The 24,584-nt window shown below is 44.0% G+C and overlaps 1 protein-coding gene across 1 annotated transcript in view; it reads left to right on the top strand.

Moving 5' to 3' along the window:
- The window catches only part of PLCB1 (phospholipase C beta 1), a 990,679-nt gene that overhangs the window by 736,204 nt on the left and 229,891 nt on the right, over positions 1-24,584 (top strand). Inside the window, exons 13-14 of the mRNA XM_075339307.1 lie at positions 1,820-1,904; positions 5,493-5,670. Of these exons, the coding sequence (XP_075195422.1) occupies positions 1,820-1,904; positions 5,493-5,670 (263 nt within the window). The remainder of the gene's footprint in view (positions 1-1,819; positions 1,905-5,492; positions 5,671-24,584) is intronic.

Raw genomic sequence — 24,584 nt, 5'->3', positions numbered from 1 at the left:
AACAGAGGCTACAGGGAAGTGGGGGGAAGGCTGGATTATCCGCATCCCACAGATATAAAGCCACAAGGGTTCAGGTGTGTCGCTGTGGCTGTTATACTTCCAGCACTGCTTTGCTACTTATCAAGTGATGCTCATACAGCTGCTACCCTTGTTTCAATGTCCTTCAGCTGGTCGGACCTTCTTCACTGCAGTCCCCTTTCGACTGGCCAACACTGTCTCCACACTTTTCACAAGATTGACTTGTAGGAATCCCCTTTACTGCTTAAGTTGTGTTCCACCTCTGGAGAGCTAACTCTGCATCCTGAGCCTTGGCTACTCACACACCTTCTTTACATGTCCTATCTCTTCTGCTTCTAGTCCCCAAGCCCCTTCAAAAAGAGGAACTTCCTTTGCTCCTGACTCTAATATTCCTCCCTCATACCTCCAAACGCAGGACCCTGAGCTAGTGGTAATTTATGGTCAAAAATTCAGTAGACAGCTTCCCTTTTATATTAGAAAAAGATTATTGGATATGTTTATGGAAATAGTATTTATCATAATACGTTATTCTGGGAGTTGTAGTTCTGTAACAGCTGATGGAGCACTGATTTGCCCTTTCTAATGTTAGAAAAAGGAGCCAGCATGATCTGAGAATGGCATGCATCATGAAAAAGTGCAAATTCACAGATTTATTCCAACTGTACTATAATAAAAAAAATGAGATTTTTAGCAAATAATTGATCAATTCTTTGAGTCACCCCTGCCACGGCACGGCAAATTTCAATAGGAGGGTCCTACTCTATATTATGTATTTCATGTGCCATGCGGCCTCCTAGATAAAATTAAAAGCAGAACCATAATGGAGCACACATACCTGTAACCTGTATATAACCGCTTCCATGTTGCAAAAGAGGCAATTGTGGATAAAGGCCAGCCCAGGTCCCAGCATGTGGAGCAAGCTCTACACAAACCAGGACTATATTAGAACTGACCCTCCCAGTGCCAGACAGCAACCATTGATAAAGGCGGACCAGATCCAAGTATGGTGCTTAATTAGCATTGCCTGTGGAAAGGGGTGAGGCAACTGAATGTGAACAGCTACCAACAGGAGGAATACATTGCAAACCAAGATCAGGCGTGCATAGTATGGTGGTTTGGTTGTAGTTATGCTACAAATGTCTGGTGGCTGGTCACCACCATGCTATGCACGCCTGATCTTGGTTTGCAATGTATTCTTTCTGTTGGTAGCTGTTCACATTCAGTTGCCTCACCCTTTCCCACAGGCAATGCTAATTAAGCACCATACTTGGATCTGGTCCGCCTTTATCAATGATTGCTGTCTGGCACTGTGAAGGTCAGTTCTAATATAGTCCTGGTGTGTGTAGAACTTGCTCCACAAGCTGGGACCTGGGCTGCTCCTTAACCACAATTGCTTCTTTTGCAACATAGAAGCGGTTATATACAGATTACAGGTATGTGTGCTCTATTATGGTTCTGCTTTTAACTTTGTCTAGGAGGCCGCATGGCACATGAGATACATCATATAGAGTAGCACCGCTATTGAGATTTGCCGTGCCGTGGCAGGGGTGGCTCAAAGAATTGATCAATTATTTGCTAAATATCTAATTTTGTATTATAGTACAGTTGGAATAAATCTGTGAATTTTCACTTGTTATATGATGCATACCATTCTCAGATCGTGCTAGCTCCTCTCTCCCTTTCTAATGTTAGTAGCACTGGACACTTCCGATCACCGAAGCTAAATTATAAGAATTTAGCTCATGTTATAAAAAAGATATGGACTGTATTCTGACAGTGTTCACATTTCATTATTTTACAGGCCAAAGCAGCAGGCAAAAATGGCTGAATACTGCAAGCAAATCTTTGGGGATGGACTTTTGACAGAGCCATTGGAGAAGTATCCAGTAAGACAATTTTGTGTATAATGGTTTTTTTTTGTTAACTTTACTAACAAGTATTATACTGCCTTTATGACTTAAAATAAGTACAACAGCCTCATCAGGTCTAATTAAAAATGTATGGAGCTTGTAAAATCTGATGATAGATTCACTTTAAAGAGATTGTGTAATACATATTTAAAAAATGAATTTATAAAATGTATCAGTGAGTTTCCTCATAAAACTTTGGAGGACCTAAGACATTACACGCTCATGTCATTGATTTCAATGGGCAAGGTGTTATGCTTTATTTCTCCTGTGCCAGCGCTGTAAAGGAAATTTAACACTAAAATTGAACCAGGTTCCTGCCCTCAATAAAGAAGAACGTTAAGGCTGGTACCAATGAGACAGACTGGTGTCTAGTAATAAACTATTCCTTCCCACAAAGTGCAGAGTGGAAAATCATTTTATCCTTCATATCTGAACAGATCCACTCATTGATTTAGAATATTTATTTCTATATCATATACATTTTTACTATATTATTGTATTATACTGTTATTTAGGTCCCTTTTTGGAAATATGAATGTGTTTTATGCGATTATAAGCGAAAATAATCTGTTCTAGGAACTGTTGCTTTAATGCAGCATACATACTGCTGTGCAGTTCCATCATTTCATATATGACAATATCTATATATTTTTGCTGAGTTTTACATAACATGTCTGGCATAAGCAATGTGTTGTCTTGCCTGGGGCTAAGCATTGAAATCTCTCTGAGGATGGGTACACTCAATGTCAGGCTATGGGATGTATTGCTGCTAAGTTACGACATTGCACTCGGTTTGTGTATTGCCCGAGCCATAGGCCTCACACACATGGCGGTATTACAGCTCTTTATATATCCTCCGAGCTGTACAGAGGGTACCGATACACTTCTGTTTCTGTAGGTCTTTTCTGTGCACTGGATAGCTTCTATAGCAAAGTTTGCAGCATAAATGTTTATGCATTACTCCACGATTGGAAATATAGGATAGAGGGACACATACTGCTAAGCCACTTGTCTAACCTCACCCAGTCCTTTATATGTTCCACACAGAAATATTGCTCCTAATAAAGCCAATTATTATCCCCACACAGTATAGTACACCTTCATGGCCTCCTCAAAGTGCCCTACACACAGTATGATGACCCCACAGAACATTCCTCCACAGCTTCCCAAATACAATTTGTTTCTCCAACACAGGTATGACTCTCACAGTTGCCCTCCCGGACAGTATGATGCCTCACAATACATTCCCCACACAGTATAATACACCTTCATGACCTCCCCAAAGTGCCCTGCACACAGTACATTCTCGCACAGCTTCCCAAATACAGTTTTATTCTCCCACACAGAGTATGACTCCCACAGTGGCCCTCACAGACAGTATGATGCTCCACAATACATTCCCCACACAGTATGATGCTCCACAATACATTCCCCACACAGTATGATGCCCCACAAATACAATCCCCACAGTATGATGCCCCACAATAAATTCCCCACACAGTATGATGCCCCACAAATACATTCCCCACAGTATGATGCCCCACAATAGATTCCCCACACAGTATGATGCCCCACAATACATTCCCCATACAGTATGATGCCCCACAAATACATTCCCCACAGTATGATGCCCCACAATATATTCCCCACACAGTATGATGCCCCACAAATACATTCCCCACAGTATGATGCCCCACAATAGATTCCCCACACAGTATGATGCCCCACAATACATTCCCCATACAGTATGATGCCCCACAAATACATTCCCCACAGTATGATGCCCCACAATATATTCCCCACACAGTATGATGCCCCACAAATACATTCCCCATAGTATGATGCCCCACAATACATTCCCCACACAGTATGATGCCCCACAATACGTTCCCCACACAGTATGATGCCCCACAATACATTCCCCACACAGTATGATGCCCCACAATACATTCCCCACACAGTATGATTCCCCACAAATACATTCCCCACACAGTATGATGCCCCACAATACATTACCCATACAGTATGATGCCCCACAATACGTTCCCCACACAGTATGATGCCCCACAATACATTCCCCACACAGTATGATGTCCACCACAGTGGCTCCCACAGCCAATCTACACAGAATGATGTTCACCATAATTTCCCCACACACACACACACACACACTATGATGCCCTCAAAGTACCCCTCATGCACTAAGATACCCTCACAGTCCACCTGACAAAGTAAAATGGCCTCATGGTCCAATCTTACATTTAGATGCCCTTCCTCTTTCTCAACACAGTATGATGCAGCTAAAGTCTCCACAGACAAAGTATGATGAGCACACGGTATTATGGCCCCCATAAGCCTTTTTACACAATATGATGCCCCCACAAAGGCATCACACTCATCTGTCATAACCCTGTATGCTACTGTTGCGTTATTACACAGTATGATGACCTCACATTCCCTCACACACTACATGTCCCCTACATAGTACATTCCCCCACACACAGTATGATGCCCCACACATAGTACATTCACCAACATGGCATGATGCCCCATAGTACACTTATACCACTGTATGATGCCCTCACAGTCCCCCTCAGACTTAATAATAACACCACAGTTCTCAAACAGTCTCATGCCTCCATGGTCACTCTCACACGGTATCATGCACCCACTGTCCCCTATTACTATATGATGCCCCCACTGTCCAGCACCACAGTATGATGCTCCACACAGTTGGCGTTGCTTCCCTGTTTTCCCCAATACACCCGCACAGTATGATATCCTAGCAGTCTCCCAACACAGTATGATGTCTCCCAACAAGCATCACCCTCACATGTTACAACCCTGCTTGCTGTTGCTGAACTGGTCTCTGATACCAGGCTCAAAAGTGTCTGAAAACCTTCCATGTGAGATTGTCAGGTCCCGTGACCGGAAAGTCCTTTCAGCAGTATTAAGCTCTAACTTGATGAAATGATGAAGGATCTATCGGCTCCTTGCTTGATGACTATATCCAACTGTATCTGTGTCCTGAGGACACACACCATTAAATTTGGGACTTACCCCCAACCTCACAGGACAGAGGGACAGCTCCACAAATTCTGAACTGTTCCACTGGATCCAGGATGGTTTGGAGGCATGATCTAAATTATAAATACTATTATAAATACTATTGTTTAAAAATAGACAAAAGTATTATATATGAACAATTCTATTTGCAAGCACAGATATATGTGAATGTGCCTAATAAAGGGGCCTCTGTGTTCTGAAATTTTTCTAATATAATTTTTTAGTTATAACGGTATCATTTAGTTTTTACATAATATTATATTTAGTATTAGATTTTCCTAGTGAACATGGTGTCACACTATATTTTTATTTTTGCTGCACATCAGCACAAATGTCAGCACTGGCGGGATGGAAGAGAACTGGAAGCAGTCTGTCTCTGTATCGCCATCTATTGGCCAGACATGTCACTGCAGTTTTAGTTTTTAGCTCTAATTTCATGTTTTATCATTTTATTCTTCCTTGTAAGGACCTAACATCATTATTTGTTCATTACCATAGCTTGAACACGGCGTTCCTCTTCCCAGCCCTATGGAACTAAAGTATAAAATTCTTGTGAAAAATAAAAAGAAATCTCACAAGTCAGCTGATGGAAGCGCTAAGAAGAAACTGTCAGAACAAGCGTCCAATGCGTGCAGCGACTCTTCCAGTGTGTTTGAACCATCATCCCCTGGCGCAGGTAACCTGGGGGTTAGGGTGGGGGATGCAAATATCACATTAGGCTCTGCCGGTTAGAGGTATACAGTATATATTGAGAGAGCAAGTGCTTGTGTCAGTAGAAAGATGTCCTCTCAATATATAACACAAGCCGGCATTCTACAAATATTGTATACCTTTGGCTTCAGATTAGCGAGTCTGTGCTGGATAACTATTTATATGAGCACCACAAAGTTGTGTCTTAAAGGGATATTCCCATCTCCAAGAACCCATCCCAATATGTAGTAGCTGAAAAAAATAATATTAGCAAATTCCTCCAATTAGAAATATAATATAATTCTCCTGATTCACTATGTCACTTATCTCATGTGCAGGGCATTGCAGGATCTAAGGTATCCATTGTTATGACCACGAGCAACTAACTAAGGATACGGTTCCACTAGCATATAGCTTCCGATGCGAGAGCATATAGTCACAGTTAGGGTATAATTCCACTTGCGTTTTGCACGGACGAGTGCGATCCGATGAAACATAGGATTGCTCTCAATTTAGTGCAAAACTATGGGGCAGTGTCCATCTGCAGTTGATTTCTCATGCCATAGCGGCATACAGCATGCTGCACTTGGCAGCGAGTCTCGGCTCACGCACCCCATACAAGTCTATGGGAGCGTGTGAAACATCGCACTGCACTCGCATGTAATCCAAGTGCAGTAAGATATTTGCAGAGACAGGCAGTGGAGGCGTTGGGAAGAAAGTGCTCCCTCCCTCTTCTCCGCAGCAGTGATCCGATTGCAAGATCGCATCACAGTCGCATGACCCTCTGCTGATGCTCGCAGCGGAGGGCCATTAGCATGTCGTTTCCTATGCACTTGCATCAGAAGCTATACACTAGTGAAACCATACCATTAGTTAGTTGCTCGTGGTCTTAACCATGGATCCCTAAGGTCCTGCAATGCCCTGAACATGAGATAAGCGACGTAATGTATCAGGAGAACTACCACATTTCTAATTGGAGGTATTTGCTAATATTATTATCACATCTACTATAAATTAGGATAGGATCTTGGAGATGGGATTAACCCTCTAAGTCCAAGCTCTTGCACTTTTACCACACCCTGGAGAATACTCTTACACATTTACACTATACCTGTAAGGCCCGTTTCACACGTCAGTGAAAAACACTGACGTTTTTCACTGGCGTGTAAAACACCCACATGTCCCTCCGTGTGCTGTGAATCACGGCACACGTGGGTTGTCTAAGTGCAATCCGGGCTCCATTCTCCGTGGCCCGTGATTGCACTTAGAGATTAACTCACCTGCGCCCGCTCCCGCTCTCCATGGTGCTGATCGCTCCCGCGGTGCAGCATCCGGCCAGCGCTGACCCCCGCAGCAGCTGCTTCCGGGTCGGCTGTGTCGTGCATCATGAATATGCGCGACAGTAATGAGCCGGCTCAGAAGCAGCAGGCTGCACGGGCTGCAGAGGACATCGCTGAAGCCGGGTGAGTAAAAATGATTTTTATTTTAAAAGCACGTTTTTTTCTGGCACGTGTTTCACGGATCACACCACTGCGTGATCCGTGGGACATCAGTGATGCCAGAAAAAAATGGACATGTCTCCGTGCGGCAATCACGGACACGCGGGTATGCCGCACGGAGACACGGTCAGTGAAAAATCACTGACGTGTGAGCAGACCCATTCATTATAATGGGTCTGCGTATGTCAGGGATTCTGGTACGTTTAAAAAAAAGCACAAACGTACCAGAGTCACTGACGTGTGAAACAGGCCTAAGACTGATTTCTAGATGCCAAACCCTTACTAGCTTTCCTCCCTTGATACATGCGAGTTTCTTTCCATTCAGCAACCATATGTTAATTTTTCTAAAACCTCCTGATGAAGCTGCAAATGCCGGTGATACATTTGAAGCCCAACACCATCAATCTTTCCAGCTATGATCTTTTGCGCTGTACAGCTGGCTCTCTTTAGACTGTTCCCTGTTCTATTTAAACACATTTCAGCTGCTGACATGCTGAAATTTCTATCTGCCTCCATTATTTAGGAGAGTACATTTAATTCTTTAAGGACTTATATAAATTTCCAATCACTTTTTAGGGGTTCATGGATTGATTAATACTCTTCCTATATTTTTGTATTTCTGTCCTTCTCGTGATTTATTTTACATTTTGTATTTTGTCTCAGAGCTTGTTCCAATTGATTTATATTGTTGGATGGATGGTCACAGAGGATATGTCTGTGCGTCATGACTATATGTTTTTAGAGGGGTTGTTCACTATTCGAACAACTCTGTCTCAATGACTGTGTTTGCCCCTGTTGAATTAACAACACTCATTCTAGCCTACCAGGTACAGACATATCATTGGTGCAACTTGTGTGTCCGCACAGGGGCCCATGTGGTAAGGGGGCTTATTCTACCTCCAAAGCAGGTGCAATTTTGCATTTTTATGAGCTATTATGAGCTATTGGGCTGCAAAGGACCCATTTATTCTTCTTGCACATTGTTTCTTCTGTGTCTGCCAGTGTAGCCTTTAGTACCGGCGCTGTTCCAGTAATGTCAGCACTTGCTCTCCTGGGGCTCACTTAACATGAAGTCATGCAAACCCTGTGAAAAACAGCACTGGCTTCTCTCACCCCACCTTCGGACATATGAAACATCAATAGGAAGTAAGGGTCCTTATACTCTTGAATGAGACTTGGATCAAAATTGGACATATCTCCGTACTTTTTTCACTGACACATGATCTACAAGAAACAAGGACTTGTGATAATCTATTTAGACTGTAATGGGTACGTGTTGGGAACAGATGGGAACAAGAAACATATGGAACTGATGGAACGGAATGTGAATGAGGCGTTATTGAATATTAGAGGTGCCCATCTATAACGTTATTTCTAACACTATCTGTAGGATCAGGGATAATTTACTGTTCGCTCGGGGCTTCACTGGTCGGACCCGCACTGATCGGGAGAACAAGGCTCCCGTCTGAATGAAGCGGAGGTCAGGCATCCCCACCTCTACTCCATTCATTGTCTGAGGCTGCTAAAGATAGATTATTTTTCCTGTTGGATTTTACCAGTAGTGAAATACAGAATAAATAGAGCGTGGGTCAAGTCAGCTCACCCACTGCAGCATTCAGACTTTCTCCCGATAGAGCCTTTGCTTTATAATGGGTTCTATATGGTTGCATCATAGTTTCTAATTTTTTGTTTTAGCGCTGGAGTAGTACTTTAAATCGAAGCCCCCTGCCTCCTGTCATATACCGTACTCACCTTCCAGTGTCTTCACCTTTTACCCACGCTGCTCCGGTCCCGCGGTGCCAGCTTGTGACAGTAACTTCAGACTGGCCAAAAATCATAAGTTACGTCATAAGCGCTCAGTGCATCTCTATGAGAGCCAGAAGGAGGCCAGAACGAGATTCTCATAGAGATGTGTTGAGATGTGACCTCCAACTCGCCACATGAAACACTGGAGAGATCCAGCAGATTACAAACCACAGGAGACCGATGCAGGGGCGGTGATAGAAGATGAAGCCGCTGGAAGGTGAATATCAGACAAAGGGAAGGGGATTTACATTTATGCTATGTGTGCACGTTGCATTTTTTCTTTGCGTTTTTGTTGCATTTTAAACTGCTCCGTGTCAATGACAAAATGCATGCTTTTGGTTCCCCAGCAAAGTCTATGAGAAATCAGAATTTCCATGCGCACGTTTCAGTTTTTTTTGGCAGCATTTTATTTGTGAAATATGTGTTAAATTCTTTGACAGAAAAAAGCAGCATGTCACTTCTTCATTGTGTTTTGTGAAATGTTCCATCCATTGGCTTCTCAATCTGAAAACACACTGTCCAAAACGCAACGAAAACGCAGTGAAAACGCGGTCAAACGCTTGTTTACTTTTTGCCAAATTTGTATGTTAGTGGGTGCAGTTTTGTTGTCAAACCAGAATGCAGCGTGTGCACATACCCTTAAAGCGCCACTCTAGCAGCGCAATAAGAAAGTAACACTAGAGTAGTGCTTTAATGTTACGGCTTCTTATCTACAGTATCTGACTATGTATCATCTATTCCCTATATAGTGCCGAACATATTCTGCTGCATGTACACAGATTGTCACCATTCATATCAGTCCCTGTCCCCAATGAACCTCGCTTCCCTAGTTTAGATGCAGACTCTTGAGCCAATTTACCTGTCTTCCTATGGATCTGTACCTCATCTCTATCTTTTCCTTATACATATCTAGTAGAGATGGTGCAATGTATTGGTGTGACATCATATGTGCAATACACTGCAACCATACATTGTGCCAGGCCAGATAATCCAAAGAGAAGCGTATAGCAGGGCTCCAGTCTGATGGCCACAGATCACTGGCCTGACTGCTGGACCGAGTCCTGTGGATGGATTTTCTTCTTTCTTTCTTCCTTCCTTCCTGTCACCACCGGAGTCCGCTCCAGCGACTGCTACTCTGATCGCCAGGCGATGCCGTGTTCCTGCCGTGGATGGTGATGGGAGAGGAGTCGATGCCAGCGGCACCGGTAGGCGCAGGCTCCGATCATCCACTGGGCTGCGTTATCTTGGGATCTGCAGTACCACTGGCTGACTACAGGTGGCGTGTGTCTTCCAGCTGAAGTTACCATCATTTAGCTACAGCCAATGGGAAGACACCACACCCTTCTTAATTCCCCTCCTGTCTGCTGACCTCTGCCAGAGATAGTTCTGATTTCCTGGCTCCTGGTCCACCCTATTCTGTTTAGTGATTCCTGTGTGCTGACTTCTGCGTGTTTTCTGACTACCCTTCTGCCTCCTGTTTTTGTACCTCGCTGCCCGATCCGGATTTGACCTCTGCTACGTTTTCTGATTACGTCCTTGCCTGACGATTCTGTCCCTGTTCTGCTATTCCTAGTTTGACTGTGCCTGACGACTACTCTCTCAGACTGCAGCCTTCCACAGGTAGTGATCATCGTGGGCCCTGTGAAATTCCAAATCCCTGTATAGGGGTTAAAGGGTTTCAGGGTTCTGGGGTCCTGCTTGGTGAGTGGCTTCCCTCTAGCCTGTCCATTACATCCCATCTGAGTCTGTGGATGCAGGCAGGCGTTACACTTTCCTTTCTTTTTTTCCTCTTTCTTTTTTTTGTGCTCTTCTTTCTTGCTTTCTTTCTTTTCTTCCTTCTTCTCTTTCTGTCTTTCTTTCCTGCCTTCCTTTTCTCTCTTTTCCTTTTTATGTTCTCATTTCTTTCTTCTTATTTATCTCTCCTCTCTTTCTTTCTTTCTTTCTTATTTTCTTTACTTTCTTTACTTTCTTTCTTTCTCTTTCTTTCTCTCCTTTCATTTTCTTTCTTTCCTTTCTTTTTGTATGCTCTTTCTTGCTTTCTTTCCTTCCTTCCTTTGTTTCTTTCTTTCCTTCCTTCCTTTTCTCTCTTTTCCTTTTTATATTCTCATTTCTTTCTTCTTATTTATCTCTCCTTTCTTCCCCTACTTTATTCAGAATTAAGATTTCTAAACACAAGTTTGCTCTATACTTATTATTACAAATGACCTTATTCCGGCATGTTTATAAACCCTACCATACAGTATGGTAGATGGTCCAATATACAGTAACACTATGATAGCACAGACTCTGCATAATAATGCCTGTTGTCACTGTTAATGCATACAAGAGCATTATAGTAATATATTTATTATTCACCATCTGCACTCTCCTGCACATTATAAATAAATGATAATAATCATTTCACAATTTATTCCTCCTAGATTTTCAATTCAGTTTCCCTAATGGCTTTTTTTTGCCTTTAAAAGCCTGGAAATATGACCAGATTAAAGCAGGCAGCTTGAGTACTGCAGCGCACATACATAGCTATTAAGTGAGTCAAAGACTGGCACCATGGTGGGTGTCACATACTGGTGGAGAGGACTGGTGAACCAGAAAATGATCTAGCTTTCCATGAGTGCTTTTAAATGTAGCAAGTGTATGTACAATAAAATGCATTATAATTCTGGAAGAAAATCTTATAAAGCGAGCATTGTCTGTATGGAAAGCACTTCAAGATGAAGAATAGGTACTGAAGGTGGAATGTAAAATATCTGCCATTTATGACAATACAACCCCGACGTCTTCTAGCGAAATGTGAGAAGTAAATCTGTAAAAGCCGATGATTTGTATTTGACAAGTTTAAGGAACTTTTTTCTTTCTTCTATAAGAATAAAGTGAGCAGTTACCCTGCGGCGGAGCGTTAACCATTACAAATCCTATGAAGTCTATGATGGTCCTCACCGCGGTTTACATCCGTCATGGGCATGGACATATACACAAGAGCTTCGTAAACTTCACTTACAATAAGTGAGAGGTATTCGCTTTCAACAGAAACTTTTATTGGTGACCATACATATCCCAGAGAAGTCAGCCTAATCCAGGCTCCGGCGGGTAAAATGTTGACTTGCCTATTATTATATTCGTTTAGTCATGTGGTTTTTGTATCCAAGCTTTTCATGACTGACCAATTTTCTGGAGTTGTTTCACCTGGAATGCCGCCAGTGATAGTTCCTGTTCGGCAGTGTGCATCTCTGGTTCCCATAAGTGACTGACCTGATCTTGTCCTGCTACCTAGTTCCTCATACCTCATCCCATCTCCTCCCCTACTCTGACCTGACTCGCTGTCTCCCTGACCTTTGGTTAGTTTCCTGACCCCGGCTCCTCTCGCTCCCGTGTACCCGACTTGTCCTCTTTGCTTCCCGACCTCGGCTCATCCTCTGACTCTGGCTCCACTTTCTTCCTGGTTCTTGACGTGACTTTCACTTTCTCCCTCCGTCACGGACGTAACCTCCCGGCTTCTGACTCCTGGCTTGTTCGAATATCCCTCACTAGTGTGTCTAGCGACACCTAGTGTACATTCCCTGCAGATATCCTCCACTAGTGTGACTGGCGACACCTAGTGGTGTACTGTCTCATTACACCTGGGTGTTTGGCATCACAGCCATGTGATGACTTGTTTTTTGCAGGACGAGTTATACTTTTGAAAGACACCATTTATCCTGCCCCATATTGTGCTGGAAAATGGACAGAAAATTCTAAGTGCTTTGAAATCGCAAACGAAAATGCAATTACACAATTGTTTTTTTTAGTTTTTTATTTGCCATGCTCACTATATAGTTAAGGTGACAATATGTTTCTCCAGATCAGTACGATTAGGCAGATACTAAACATATATAATTTTTTTTAAGTGGTGAAAAAAATTTGTCCCCAATTTTTTTTTTTTGCTTATCACCATTTTCCGAGAGCAGTAATGTTTTTATTTTTTAATATAGTGACAGACCGCTCACTACATATGGAGAGCAGGTAGAGAGTGACATATCCCGCACTAAACATGGAGGACAGGTATAGAGTGACATATCCCGCACTATACATGGAGGACAGGTATAGAGTGACATATCCCTCACTACACATGGAGGACAGGTATAGAGTGACATATCCCGCACTATACATGGAGGACAGGTATAGAGTGTCATATCCCGCACTATACATGGAGGACAGGTATAGAGTGACATATCCCGCACTACACATGGAGAACAGGTGGATAGTGACATATCCCACACTACACATAGAGGACAGGTATAGAGTGACATATCCCGCACTATACATGGAGGACAGGTATAGAGTGACATATCCCGCACTACACATGGAGAACAGGTAGAGAGTGACATCCCGCACTACACATGGAAGACAGGTATAGAGTGACATATCCCGCACTACACATGGAGAACAGGTAGAGAGTGACATATCCAGCACTACACATGGAGGACAGGTAGAGAGTGACATATCCCGCACTACACATGGAGGACAGGTAGAGAGTGACAGACCGCGCACTACACATGGAGGACAGGTAGAGAGTGACAGACCCCACACTACACATGGAGGACAGATAGAGAGTGACAGACACCGCACTACACATGGAGGACAGGTAGAGAGTGACATATCCCCACACTACACATGGAGGACAGGTAGAGAGTGACATATCCCACACTACACATGGAGGATAAGCAGAGAGTGACAGATCCCACACTACACACGGAGGGCAGGTAGAGAGTGACAGACTCCACACTGCACATGGAGGACAGGTAGAGAGTGACAGACTCCACACTATTCATGGAGGATAAGCAGAGAGTGACAGAGAGCTCTGTGGTATTGTTGCTGAACTCTGCTGAACTTCTATCTGAGTCATCCAATGATATGTAATTCATGCTTTTCCCCCCTGTGTGTCCCCCTTGTGTTTTCTATAGTTGTTTAGTGGCGTTTACAAAGAGCTCAATCCATCTGTTCATTATTTAGGGTCCAGTGTGGTGCCCCTGACCTGGTCAGGCACCACAGGGTACTGCACCCATGCTGGGACAGTACTTCCAAGTAAATCCAAAGGCTAGAATAGGGTGTGTACGCCCAAACACATAGCAACCAGGTCTCCCACACCTTAGAGGGGACCCTTGGGCAGACCCAAGATGGGGCGTTCCTCCACATCTCATCTAAGGGTGCTGGGGAGGGGCTGGAAGCTAAGGTGGCAGTGGCAGTGGCTGTCAGGAAAGTAGGAAGAGTTAGCCAGTCTGGAGTGGAGAAGCGCAGAAAGTGTGGCAAGCAGAAGAAGAAAGTGTGAGGAGAAGAAGGAGAGGAGACGTGCGCTGACACGCTAGTCAGACCCTGCACGTGTAGTAGCCGTTGGCGTGGGAGAACGGTTGCCAGTAGTTGGACAAAAAGACGCTGAGGAAGTCAGCTGGTTGTGTACGGAGACCTCTGGTGGCTAGGCACGCACGGGGAACAGGTCCCTAGAGTAGATGTCCATTTATTTGGTCTGCTAAACCTGCTGGTGGGGAGGACAACAAGTCCCACACCAACCAACTAGAGTCCGAGCATCAGCAGCAACGAGGGGGCCCATAAGGAGGATCGAGTCTGGAGCCATCTTCCTTGGTCCACGCTGCCAGCAAACGTGCCAAAAAGGGGAGAAAAGGCAGCGGCGACTTCCCTGGATGAATCCCACGTTACTTCAAGTGAGGGGTTATCCGAAACAAGAAGTGCTAGGAAGGCGAGTTAACGGTTACCCTTAGACCAGCCTAAAGGATACCTGGATCCACCTGGTTTATCTCAGCATCGCCCGGGTTACCTCACAAAAACATCTGAAAGTAAGTAAACGAGTTGAAAGACACCTTGGACTGTGACTGAGTTATTCTGGGCCCTGTTGTTCTACACACTCGAGCCACCTGGGGCCAGCCTCACTCACAGGAGGCCACACCACCAGACTGCAGACTCGATCAGCCCCAGACACTCGTTAAACCTGCAGTGGCGGTCACCCATAACCCTGACTGCAAAACCGTGAGTGGCGTCACGACTCCAATGTAAATAAACCTGACACACCTGCGGACAGAAATACCAACAAGTGGAGACCCCATGGCGTCCCTGCAGGTGGATAGATGTCTCTCGGAAGTTGGGCGACACACCAGCACTAGGGATACCTAGGGTCAGGTATCTGGCTTGGTGCAAAGGAGCGGAACTTATCTAGGGTGGTGAGGGACCCCAAGGACCAGCAGTAGTTTTGGTCAGGGGTCACCATCTTCCCTCTCCCTAGACACAGGGTTTCTCTTCCCTTCTCTTTCACTGTGTGCTTGGTACTTCCCCGTAGCTAGCGTGACAATAATGTTATGTATAATTTATAATATATTTTAGCATTTACATATAGAATCATGTCCAGACAGTTTGTCTAGTTGTGGAAGTACAGTTCCTAGAAGGCTGTGTCTGAAGTAAACAGGACATGCTGTCACTTGTAGTTCCAGAACATACGCAGAATAGGTTGAATTGTGCTGTGCCGACCATAGGACCCCTCAAAGTAATGGATAATACACTTTGTGTTGCTCTATGAAAGAAAAGAGTGGTGAAAGCCTAAGACATCTTTTATAGTTTGATCGCCATATTGCCTGTGAAGTGCTGATGGGTGGGATGGATGAAGTGAGAATTGGGAGGGCGTTGGGTGGGTATATAATCTGGACTGAGTTCTTAATTCAGTATTTAATTCACATCCTTCAGATACGTTACTCCCAGTCTTGCTGTAACCTTTGAAGAGCTTTCCCTGGTTCACGTCTCTGCATTACATGCCATAATATATTTTGAAATTCCAATATTATATTTTACAGAATAAACCTAAACAACCTAAACATTGCCACCAGGTATTAAAATCATATCAAAAACATAATTTCTTGATATACTATAGATACTAAATAATGAATGCCACCCAACAGTAGACCAGATCCTCTATATTTGATAGAACAGCACATGTAATGTCATTCTGAGCGTGATTAAAGGGCGATCAGTCTCCGTGTAACTAGCATGACGTCGTGAATGTTGGCCAATAATCCTTCATGTGCATGCCAAGCTGTAGTTAAGGTTTTTAGGAACTGTTTGTACTTGAAAATCCCGGCAACTCCCTTCTCATGTGAGAAAACAAATGCTGACGTGGTGGCACACGCTGAAGCTGCCGGTCCGTTCAGGTGAAGGAAATTGTATTTACATATGGCAGCTGCACACAGGAGCCATGCTCTATCAGAGGGTGGCGGCAAGTGATAGCGTTCCTAGGACTTAACTTATTAGTTTCTCCAGAAATGTTCAGCCGAATGTGACTCAGAAAATTAGAATGTAAAATGAGAAGTAATCACAAAATAACGTCACAGGACTGTCAATATAGATTTTACAGGAGGTGTCTGTTTTGGTCAAGCCATACCTGGGGGATAAACACCTGGCAGTAAAGACAAGTAGTCTAAGGCGATCATATTATAATGTACAAATATATGAAGGGAAATTAGAGAGATCTGTATAATAATACTTTTACACATAGGCCTGTGATAGTGTGAAGCAGGCATGCTCTACATCTAAAGCAGGAGTGCACAACCTATTCTGGTCCAAAGGCCACATTATCATGCTGAATCAAGCCCAAGGGCCACAATAAAATTTTTAGGGTATTACCATCTGAGATATTTCCAGCATATCAACAATTATATGCCATAAATGCCTGGTAGCGAGAACTGAGAAATTGGCACTAGTGATGAGCGAACTCTAAAGTGCTGAAGTGGTCGTTACTGAAATCGATGGTCAGATGGGCTCAATTCATGTAACTAGTATAATGGAAGTTAATAGGGAACTTGAGAATTTTTCCTAAAGACCCCCCTAGGAGGTCTGGGGGCTGGAAACAGTGCGCAAATGTAATGGAAAAAGCATGGGGAAGACGCCTGGATGTATTTCTGACACCCATGTCACAGCTGGTAACTAACTATATAAATAAATCATTTTTAAAAAGACGTGGGGGTTCCCCACTTTTGATGACCAGTCAAGGTAAAACAGACAGCTGTGGGCTGGTATTATTAGAGTAAGAAGATCAATGGATATTGGCCCCTTCCTAACCTAAAAATAGCAGCCCCCCGCCACCCCAGAATTGGTGCATTCATTAGATGCACCAATTCTGGCGTTTCACACTGACTCTTCCTGATTGCTCTTATGCGTTGGTAACATGAGTAATATTTTTGGAGGTTGATGTTAGCTGTGTAATGTCAGCTGACATCAAGTCCAAGAGTTAGGAATGGAGAGGCATCTATCAGACACATCCATTACTAACCCACTAAATGAAAAGCAAAAAAAAGCACACAAACAGGAAAAAAATGTTTATTTGAATAAAGACTCCTCCACACTATCCCTCATTCACCAATTTATTTAAAAAAATCCACAAAGGTCTGAAGTAATCCATGGTGTACTGGTCCCACGACGTTCGCTGAATTGATACTGCAAAGTATGGAGCCTCATTTAGAGAACAAGGCTTCATAGGTCACTACTGGTCAGTGCAAGACCTGGAATTTATCACGCATGGTGATATCACTGAGTTACTAATGTCATTGCACTTTTAAAATTCCGGGTCTGGCGCTGACTGGGAGTGACCTATAATGCCTCCTTCTCAGAAGGTTGGAGTACCGATTTGGGAGACATTGAGGGACCAGTACACCATAGATTATGTGTACACCATGGATTTTTCTTAAAATAATACATTGGTGAACAAGGGATAGTGTTGTGGAGTTATTATTCAAATAAACATTTTTTTTTGCAGTGTGTGTGTGTGTGTTTTTTTTTTTACTTTACACTTACTGGGATAGGGGTACTTTGCACGCTGCAACATCGCTAGCCGATTGTAGCGATGCTGAGCACGATAGTCCCCGCCCCCGTCGCAGATGCGATATCTTGTGATAGCTGACGTAGCGAACATTATCGTTACGGCAGCTTCACACGCACTTACTTGCCCTGCGACGTCGCTCTGGCCAGCGACCCGCCTCCTTCCTAAGGGGGCGGGTCGTGCAGTGTCACAGCTACGTCACACGGCAGGTGGCCAATAGAAGCGCAGGGACGGAGATGAGCGGGACATAAACATCCCGCCCACCTCCTTCCTTCCTCATTGCAGGCGGGACGCAAGTAAGGCGATGTGTGCTGCCGCAGGAACGAGGAACAACATCGTACCTGTCGCTGCAGCAAAATTATGGAAATGACCGACACTACACAGATCATCGATTTTCAACGCTTTTGCGATCGTTTATCGGTGCTTCTAGGCTTTACACGTTACGACGTCGTTACCGGTGCCAGATGTGCGTCACTTTCGATTTGACCCCGACGAGATCACAGTAGCGATGTCGCAATGTGCAAAGTACCCCTTAGTCACGGACCCCTCTCCATTACTAACCGGTGCGTTTGATGTCAGCTGATAATTCACAGCTTACATCAAGGCCATAATCCATTACCCCGCTAGCCACCACACCAGGACAATAGGGAAAAACTGGGGCAAACCGCCAGAATTGGCGCATCTAATGTGATGTGCCAATTCTGTGGAGGCAGCGAGCTGCTACCTTTAGACTGAGAAGGGCCAAATAACTATGGGCCTTCCCAGCCTGATAATATCAGTCCACAGCTGTCTGCTTTACCTTGGCTGGTTATCAAAGATCTCCAAGTCATTTTTATTTCTTTCTTAATTTAATAAATAAATAACTAAATATATAAATAAATAAATAAAGAACTACTGGACTTGTGACACCTATATAGAAATACATGGTGCAAAGTAGTCAAAATGACTACCTCAGTAGTTCTAGTGTTAAACCAGGCTAAAAACATCCTTTAGTGCCACATGAAAGGCACTAAAGTGTGCAAGTGTACAACCCTGCCTGTATACTTACTCTAATCTAAGTGGTCCCTCCTACATCAAGTTTCCCTGAACTGCAGTAAGCCGAGCCTTGCACCCCCAGGTCTCATATAAGACCCGATGAAGCCATATGGCCAGCCAATCACAGTAATGCCAGTAGCCAACATGGCTGTAATTGGCAGGCAATTCTCACATGCATAGTGTCAAAATTGCGGGCTGGGGATTAAAGCATGGCACACGAGCACCTCGATATTCAGTCGAGTGCCAAGCACGCTCTTTCATCACTAGTAATAAGCCTAAAGATATGCCCCAGAGAGTCCTGTGATCAATGCCCCCTTGACCCCTTGATAAAGACCATAGAGATTAGCACCAAATAAAAAGAACCATATCTCTGGAAGCATATTGAGGATTATTGGATTATGTTTAATGGATTACTTAGGGAAGCCGTGATAATTAACTAAGTCACTGGTCACTTTTTACCTAGTGACAGGCCCTCTTTAAGCACACATATATAGTACATACAGTGCCTACAAGTAGTATTCAACCCCCTGCAGATTTAGCAGGTTTGATAAGATGCAAATAAGTTAGAGCCTGCAAACTTCAAATAAGAGCAGGATTTATACAGATGCATAAATCTTACAAACCAACAAGTTATGTTGCTCAGTTAAATTTTAATAAATTTTCAACATAAAAGTGTGGGTCAATTATTATTCAACCCCTAGGTTTAATATTTTGTGGAATAACCCTTGTTTGCAATTACAGCTAATAATCGTCTTTTATAAGACCTGATCAGGCCGCCACAGGTCTCTGGAGTTATCTTGGCCCACTCCTCCATGCAGATCTTCTCCAAGTTATCTAGGTTCTTTAGGTGTCTCATGTGGACTTTAATCTTGAGCTCCTTCCACAAGTTTTCAATTGGGTTAAGGTCAGGAGACTGACTAGGCCACTGCAACACCTTGATTTTTTCCCTCTTGAACCAGGCCTTGGTTTTCTTGGCTGTGTGCTTTGGGTCGTTGTCTTGTTGGAAGATGAAATGACGACCCATCTTAAGATCCTTGATGGAGGAGCGGAGGTTCTTGGCCAAAATCTCCAGGTAGGCCGTGCTATCCATCTTCCCATGGATGCGGACCAAATGGCCAGGCCCCTTGGCTGAGAAACAGCCCCACAGCATGATGCTGCCACCACCATGCTTGACTGTAGGGATGGTATTCTTGGGGTCGTATGCAGTGCCATCCAGTCTCCAAACGTCATGTGTGTGGTTGGCACCAAAGATCTTGACCTTGGTCTCATCAGACCAGAGAACCTTGAACCAGTCTGTCTCAGAGTCCTCCAAGTGATCATGAGCAAACTGTAGACGAGCCTTGACATGACGCTTTGAAAGTAAAGGTACCTTACGGGCTCGTCTGGAACGGAGACCATTGCGGTGGAGTACGTTACTTATGGTATTGACTGAAACCAATGTCCCCACTGCCATGAGATCTTCCCGGAGCTCCTTCCTTGTTGTCCTTGGGTTAGCCTTGACTCTTCGGACAAGCCTGGCCTCGGCACGGGTGGAAACTTTCAAAGGCTGTCCAGGCCGTGGAAGGCTAACAGAAGTTCCATAAGCCTTCCACTTCCGGATGATGCTCCCAACAGTGGAGACAGGTAGGCCCAACTCCTTGGAAAGGGTTTTGTACCCCTTGCCAGCCTTGTGACCCTCCACGATCTTGTCTCTGATGGCCTTGGAATGCTCCTTTGTCTTTCCCATGTTGACCAAGTATGAGTGCTGTTCACAAGTTTGGGGAGGGTCTTAATTAGTCAGAAAAGGCTGGAAAAAGAGATAATTAATCCAAACATGTGAAGCTCATTGTTCTTTGTGCCTGAAATACTTCTTAATACTTTAGGGGAACCAAACAGAATGCTTGTGGTTTGAGGGGTTGAATAATAAATGACCCTCTGAATAAACTTTTCACAATTTAAAAAAAAAAAAAGAAATAACATTCTTTTTTGCTGCAGTGCATTTCACACTTCCAGGCTGATCTACAGTCCAAATGTCACAATGCCAAGTTAATTCCGAATGTGTAAACCTGCTAAATCTGCAGGGGGTTGAATACTACTTGTAGGCACTGTAGATGTACACAAGAATAAATAATATATGTATATACTAACAGGTTCATACACACTAGAATATTTGCAGTGGACTTGTTCAGATGGCCTAATGTTTTGGGTTTTTTTGCCCATTCATGTAACATCCTTAACTTATCTTTATGTAATTTTCACTATATGAGGTTGTAGCGCCCCTGAGACCATCAGGGTGCTACAAGGTTCTGCATCCCCACAAGGATACAGGGCCTACCCCCTTAGGGACCCAGAACCCCAGTGCCGGTACCAACAAAAACCCAGGTAATCCCAGTTTTCCCCAACAATCCCCCATACAATGGTACTTAGCTAGGGTGGGACCATGGATGGCCGCCTAGAGGTGGAGCCACTCCAGTCCACTAGTTGACCAGGTGGGAGGGGCAGACTGAGGACAGAAAAGTCAGTTGAGTAGTGACTGAGGTGTGAAGGTGGAAGCAATATGACATCCTGACTCGGGTTAACGGTGACCTGGTACCCAGGAGAAGTGGTTGCTGGTGGAGTATGGTGGAGTACTCCCGGAACTACGCACCATTGTGGTACAGGACCCTAGGACAGGAAAGAGCTTCAAGCCGACCTGTTAACACCTGCACAGCAAAGGGGACCATCAAGGACCTTGCTGAGCCTAAAGAATCCAAAGACTCAGTAGCAACGGGAGAACCGGGGACAGGACCAGAGACTCCAACCCCACAGGGTTCACATTACCGTCAGGCAAACAGAAGTGGCAAACCACAGAACGGGGACCCCCAGTGTTCTAAACCACGGGGACCCACTTACCAGAGACAGGGGCAGGGGAAGAAGGTACCAGAGAAACCAGACTGGCACTGGGACAAAAGGAACCTGGAGGCGAAACCAGCCGGCCTCGGGCAACCAGTTACCACCTCAAGAAAGTAAGTAAACCAGTTGCACTAAATACCTGTGTGGACTCCCTTTTCCGACGCCGACTGCACCATACACCCGCTGGGGCAAAACCCTACTTGCGGAGGGACTACCATACTAGCTGCCAATACCACCATCCCCAGTAGAGACATTCTGCAGGGGCGGCTCCCTACACTTAGCTGCAACACCGCAAGTGGCGTCATGTACTGTATAAACTTTATTCAACAATCCCCTGTAAATATCCCCATTACAAAAAGGGTCCAGGGCACGGAACCGGGTAACGGCCACCACTGTGATATTCCCCAGACGTACAGTGCCCGGTACCGAGTACCCCATATCCCTGGGTGCTACAAGGTTTTTTTGCGAGACAAGTTGAAATATTTTGAAGGGAATCTGTCAGCAGGATTTCACATCTCAAACTATTCATATGGGCATGTGCCTCTTTCAAAGACAAGCCAAGAAATATCTTTATCTGGCCAGTTTTCCTCTGTTACTGAGATATTAGCATTTCAATTGACATGCAAATTAATTTGGTAGATCTGAAGCCTGTGTCACTCCAGCTCTATTCCCCACTCAGCTCCACCTCCTCCTGCTTGACTGACAACTGGAGTTGAGCGAGTATCAAACTATTTGTCCTCGCTCTACTCATAACGAGTACTGTCTAATACTCGCGTATTCATTCCGAATACGGTGTGCAATGCAAGTCAATGGGGAAAAACTTACAAAGTAACAAGTAAACCGAATGCCGCACTATTAGCTACTTGGACGAATAGTACGACATTCAGGTTACTCGTTACTTTGCAAGTTTTTCCTCATTGACTTGCATTGCACACGGTATTCGGAATGAATGCGCGAGTATTAGACAGTACTCGTTATGAGTATAGCGAGTACGAATAATTCGATACTCGCTCAACTCTACTGACAACCTCTATGCGTTATGACTGCAGGCAAAGGAACTGTCAGTTAAGCAGGAGAAGGTGGCACTGGTGGGGAATAGAGCTGGAGTGACAGAGGCTTCACTTCTCAATGTCCTGAGTACACGGGAAGAAAGTGGAACATTGTCTGAGCAACCCACAGGGCAGCTGGACTGGCTTCGTGTGGTACGTCTGTTCCTGCATAAAAGTATCCCATCTTGGGGCCCCTGGATAGCTGGCCTTAATTCTAGGTTAGTTTAATAGGTGATGAGAACCTGTAGGGATGTGATCTCCACCGATGCTGCAATGTTAGTAAGTAAGGATGTGGACTACAGTATATGCCACCTGTTAGACCTGGTGCAGACAGGCATATTTCAGGATGTGTGCCCGGTCTGACCATAGGTCTCCAAACCTGAGTTTACAACCTTGTATGTGTCTAATCTACAGATTATGTCCATGGACCCGGCCTGCAGTGTGCTGGTGTCACGCAGCATCCGAAAGCAGCTAATTGTTTTTTGCAATTGCCATAAACAGGTCGATGAAGATAATGAAACTTCGCTAATATTTATTATCCCCAGAGCCATAAACAGATGGAACACTCCGAACCATTCCGCACTTCTAGGACCTTTGTGTGAGCAGATTGATTTTTTGCTCACTTAAGTTTGGAGATTTTTTGTGAGTGCTGTAACACACGAGCAATGCAACATCACATTTCAATATAGCAAAGTATTTATTTCTCCTAATTGCTTCCTTAATAAAAAGGCAAAGAACTCTTCCGAGCTGGCAAGCTGTTTTGCATTTGAAACGTATGGTACGTAATTTCAGCATCTGTCTGAGGATGCCACCCAGTGGTAGAAAGCTATAATGACACTCATACATACAGAGTTCAAAAACAGTTTGCTTTATGTTGTGATTAAACTGAATTAATGGACAGTGGATGAGATTTCCATCCCAGCAACATTGGCGCATAGCATACGTGCGCTATTTATTCTTTTTTCTTGGGCCATTTGTTAGAATAAGCAAGTTTTGGTTTGCAAATTGGACCAAAGTAGGACGTTGTGTGGACTAGAGTAAAAATACCCATTGACTATATTGTATTCACATGTTATGTGCCTAAAAAATAAATAGCAGATCTATATATATATATATATATATATATATATATATATATATATATATATAAAAGCTTAGTGTATGTGTGTATGTATGTATATATGTGTATGTGTATGTGTATGTTCGCTAAAGGAATCCGCGCCGTCGCAATTACAATCACGATATTTTGCAAAGACACCTCATGTGACTCAGGGAACATCATAAACTATGTTTTGAGGGGAACATTTAATCCCGCGCTTTACAGTTACTCTCCAAAAAGCCTGCTTACATTAAAGTCAATGGAGCTGGGAGCTACAGGTCATTAATAGGAGCTGTGATTGGTTGCTATAAGCAATGAAGGACATACTTAGTACTATATAAAAAGATTATGTGTGAGGTAATATGGTGGAGAGATGGATAGAGAGAGACAGACAGAGAGAGACAGAGATGGATAAAGACAGACATAGAGACGGATAGAGAGAGACAGACAGATAGAGACAAAGAGAGACAGACAGAGACAGAGATAGATAAAGACAGACAGAGACACAGACGGATAGAGAGAGTCAGACAGATAGACAGAGAGAGAGACAAAGACAGAGAGACAGACAAAGACTCAGACAGACACAGAGACGAATAGAGACAGACAGAGACGAATAGAGAGACAGACAGAGGGACAGACAGAGATAGACAGAGACAGACAGACACACATAGACGGATGGAGAAACAG

Source organism: Anomaloglossus baeobatrachus, chromosome 3 (assembly GCF_048569485.1).
Source record: "Anomaloglossus baeobatrachus isolate aAnoBae1 chromosome 3, aAnoBae1.hap1, whole genome shotgun sequence".
In the NCBI taxonomy this organism is placed as follows: domain Eukaryota; kingdom Metazoa; phylum Chordata; class Amphibia; order Anura; family Aromobatidae; genus Anomaloglossus; species Anomaloglossus baeobatrachus.
This window is presented reverse-complemented; position numbering and strand designations above follow the sequence as displayed.